Consider the following 3191-nt stretch of genomic DNA (forward strand, 5'->3'; position numbering starts at 1 on the left):
TGCCATGACAAGAAATGCAAAACCTGCCAACACATCTCCACCACCTCCACTATTACTACACCCCACAACAGAGCCATCAGCATTCCTGGATCTTACAGCTGCACCTCCAGAAATGTAATATATCTCATCCAATGCACCAAATGCCCTGATGGAAAATACGTAGGAGAGAACAAATAACAACTGCGCGCCAGAATGAACGCACACTGGAAATCTATCAAAGACAGAAATATCCAGTTACCTGTGCAGGCACATTTCTCACAAGAAAACCACTCTCTCTCCCTTCTCTCAGTCCTGATCCTCAAAGGAAACTTACAAAACACTTCCCAGAGACGAGCCTATGAGCTCCACTTCATCAACGTCCTGGATACTAAAAATCATGGACTAAATATAGACAGTGGATTTATGACACATTATAACCTGCCTGACATCTGACTCCCCAGGTATCTCTCCACTTTCACCCCCCTTCTCTCTCTCCTCCTCCCCCGGTCTCTCATCCATTGACTCCTCAAATCTACATTTTCACTGACTACCTGTCTTGTATGCATACCAGCCCAGCTGCTGGCTTCTTTACTTTTCATTCCATCCAGGAAGAGCACGCACCAACTGCTAAAACTTCCTTAGCCTGACGAAGGGTTTTTGAACCCGAAAGCTTGCTTAATAACTATTCTCCAACTATTTGGGTTGGTCTAATAAAGATATCAGATTCACCCAAGGAACCTTCTTTGCAATGAAGAAATTCAACGGGTAGTTCTTAAACTGAATCAAACACAAACCAATTTACATGAAGAGACTTTGTACATTTAGAGAGAAAGATAGGTGTAAACTGGTATATTTCAGACTATCAAAATAGGCAAATTTTAGGTATTATTAACAAAAAATGATGGGTGCTTCTCTTCTAATACTTCTCTACATGTGACAACTTTAATCAGACAATGCTGACAAAATGGAACATGGGGCAATTACTCTAGTAGCAATCTGAATGATCCACAAGCATGGAACAATATCTATAAAAATGTGCATCTGAACTATATGTTAAGCTACTGCTTTTACTGATACTATAAAGGAAAATAAAAAAAGCATTACAACCTACCCATCATGGTGATGATGGTGATGGTGGTGATGATGATGCTGTGGCCCAATAAACTGCCGACAGTTAAACAGTTCATTTCCAATTGTTTCCCCAAGGAAATCCCCCGTATGTGTTATACAAGAATCCTGAGACCCTTGTGATATGTGAGCAGCACTCATTTCCCCTGTCATATCATGTTCTGTATCTTCAGCGTGTGAACAGGTATCTAGCATCCTAATTCGATTATCCACTGGTGGCACAGACTCAGCATTAAAAACATGGTCCTTTCCTGTCCCATTGTTTCCACCACTCCTCTCTGCTGTTCCTTGTGAATCTCCCAAACAAATGCCTGTTTGAGAATCCATCTTCCTGCTTCTGAGTTCTGCATTCCGACTGTTTTTCTGAGGATTATGACCCCTATCTTCCTCTTCTTCCTCTTCCTCTTCTTTGAGAGCTTCAATATCTGCAATATCTTCTGATTGCACCTCACTGCCAGGGCTTCCTGCAGACTGGCTTGCATGACTGGAATTGGCTTCATTACTAGATCCATCACTATGGCCACTGCTACTACCAGGACCACTACTGCCATCCTCACCACTGTTTGCCGTCTCATCGGAACTTCCTTGCATAGACTCCTACAATTTTAAAAATTGATTATTTAAAATAATGTGTAAAGTAATCTTATCAGCAACTATATTAATTAGCTATATTTCAAAATTCTCTAATTCTGTATTTACTCAAATCTAAGATGATGTGCCCCCATTTAACTTGTGTGGGGGGGGGAAAGCATGTCTTAGATTCAAGTATAGCCCAGGGAAGCAGCTGCTACAGCTCCAGATAAGGCCAGGGTACCTCACACGACAGGCAGGAGGTGCCTGCTAGAGAGGAAGGGACAAGCAGAGTAAGGGGACCATGGGTAAAGGGACGCATGAAGTTCAGGGAAAGGATGCAGAGCAAACAGAGGACAGAATGAAAGGAGAGCAGGGAAAGGGAGGACAGAATGAAAGGAGGGCATGGAAAGGGCATTGGGAAGGGGGTGCACATTGCAAGGGGGAACACAGAGAAAGGACACACAAAGTGAGGTGAGTGACAAAGCATGGAGTGGTGGGGAGAGCTGCTGCAAGTCCAGCCCTGATCCTAACCAGGCTGGAAACTGGAGCCTGCAGTCACAGCTACCACTACTCCACTACTGCCTGGCCCACCCATATGCTGTGTACTCCTAGCAGAAACAGAGCCAGAGTGCTGCAAAGGTAAGGGTGGGAGCAGGCACCAGAAGGGGACAAGTGGCAGGAGGGGAAAGGCAAGTGGTAAAGGGCACGATGATAAGGAGTATAGGGCAGGATGCCTGCCCCCCAGCCACTGCTTTTCATGTGGCAATGATGGAGGTGATGAATTTAATAAGACCCTCCAGCAACTAGATGCTAGACATGGAAAATTAAAACATATTTCTAATTTTCCATTTCTAGTATCTAACAACTGGGGAACCACCTTAAAGTCAGTGTTCTCCTGGATTTGGGTAAATATAGTAATAGTGTTTTTTCATCCATTTGTAGTTCTTCTGTCCATAATACATTACCAATATCTTGTTTTGTTTTACCAAAATTTACATATACAAACAAGATTTTTTTTTTTTAATTCCCCCATATGTTATATATTCTACACCTGAATATACTATGACATGATACTAGGTCAAACAGGCATTAGAAAGTACACTGAAGTACAGTTTTGCTTAAATACATTTCATGGCATAGTATTCTACTTTTTCTTAGTGTCTTTATTTACTTAGGGCTAGATCGTGTCTTGCATGTATGTACACCCACAGAGTATATGTATCCATATCAATAGTTTCACTTGTCTTTTAAGTTGCTCTGAAAATCTCAAAAAATATCATATTCAAAACCAACTAATGGCAATTCAATAATTAAACTCATAATTAGAGATGCACTGATATACATCGGTCCACATCATATTGGCACCAATAAAAAGAAAATTTACATCACTGGCAATTGAGTTTTTTGGCTGATGTGACCAATAATGTTGCTGATAAATGTGGCGTGCACACATGGCTAGGAGTGCAGCCTGGCAGTTTGGAGAGCAGCGTCCAGACAGTAAGTCCCGGGGG

The 3191-nt window shown here is 42.1% G+C and overlaps 1 protein-coding gene across 1 annotated transcript in view; it reads right to left on the reverse strand.

Moving 5' to 3' along the window:
- USP34 (ubiquitin specific peptidase 34) overlaps window positions 1–3191 on the reverse strand; it is a 210217-nt gene that overhangs the window by 145639 nt on the left and 61387 nt on the right. Inside the window, 1 exon segment of the mRNA XM_006016759.2 lies at window positions 1091–1704. Coding sequence (XP_006016821.1) covers window positions 1091–1704 — 614 coding nt within the window.

This window comes from Alligator sinensis, unplaced genomic scaffold (assembly GCF_000455745.1).
Source record: "Alligator sinensis unplaced genomic scaffold, ASM45574v1 scaffold219_1, whole genome shotgun sequence".
Taxonomy (NCBI): Eukaryota; Metazoa; Chordata; order Crocodylia; family Alligatoridae; genus Alligator; species Alligator sinensis.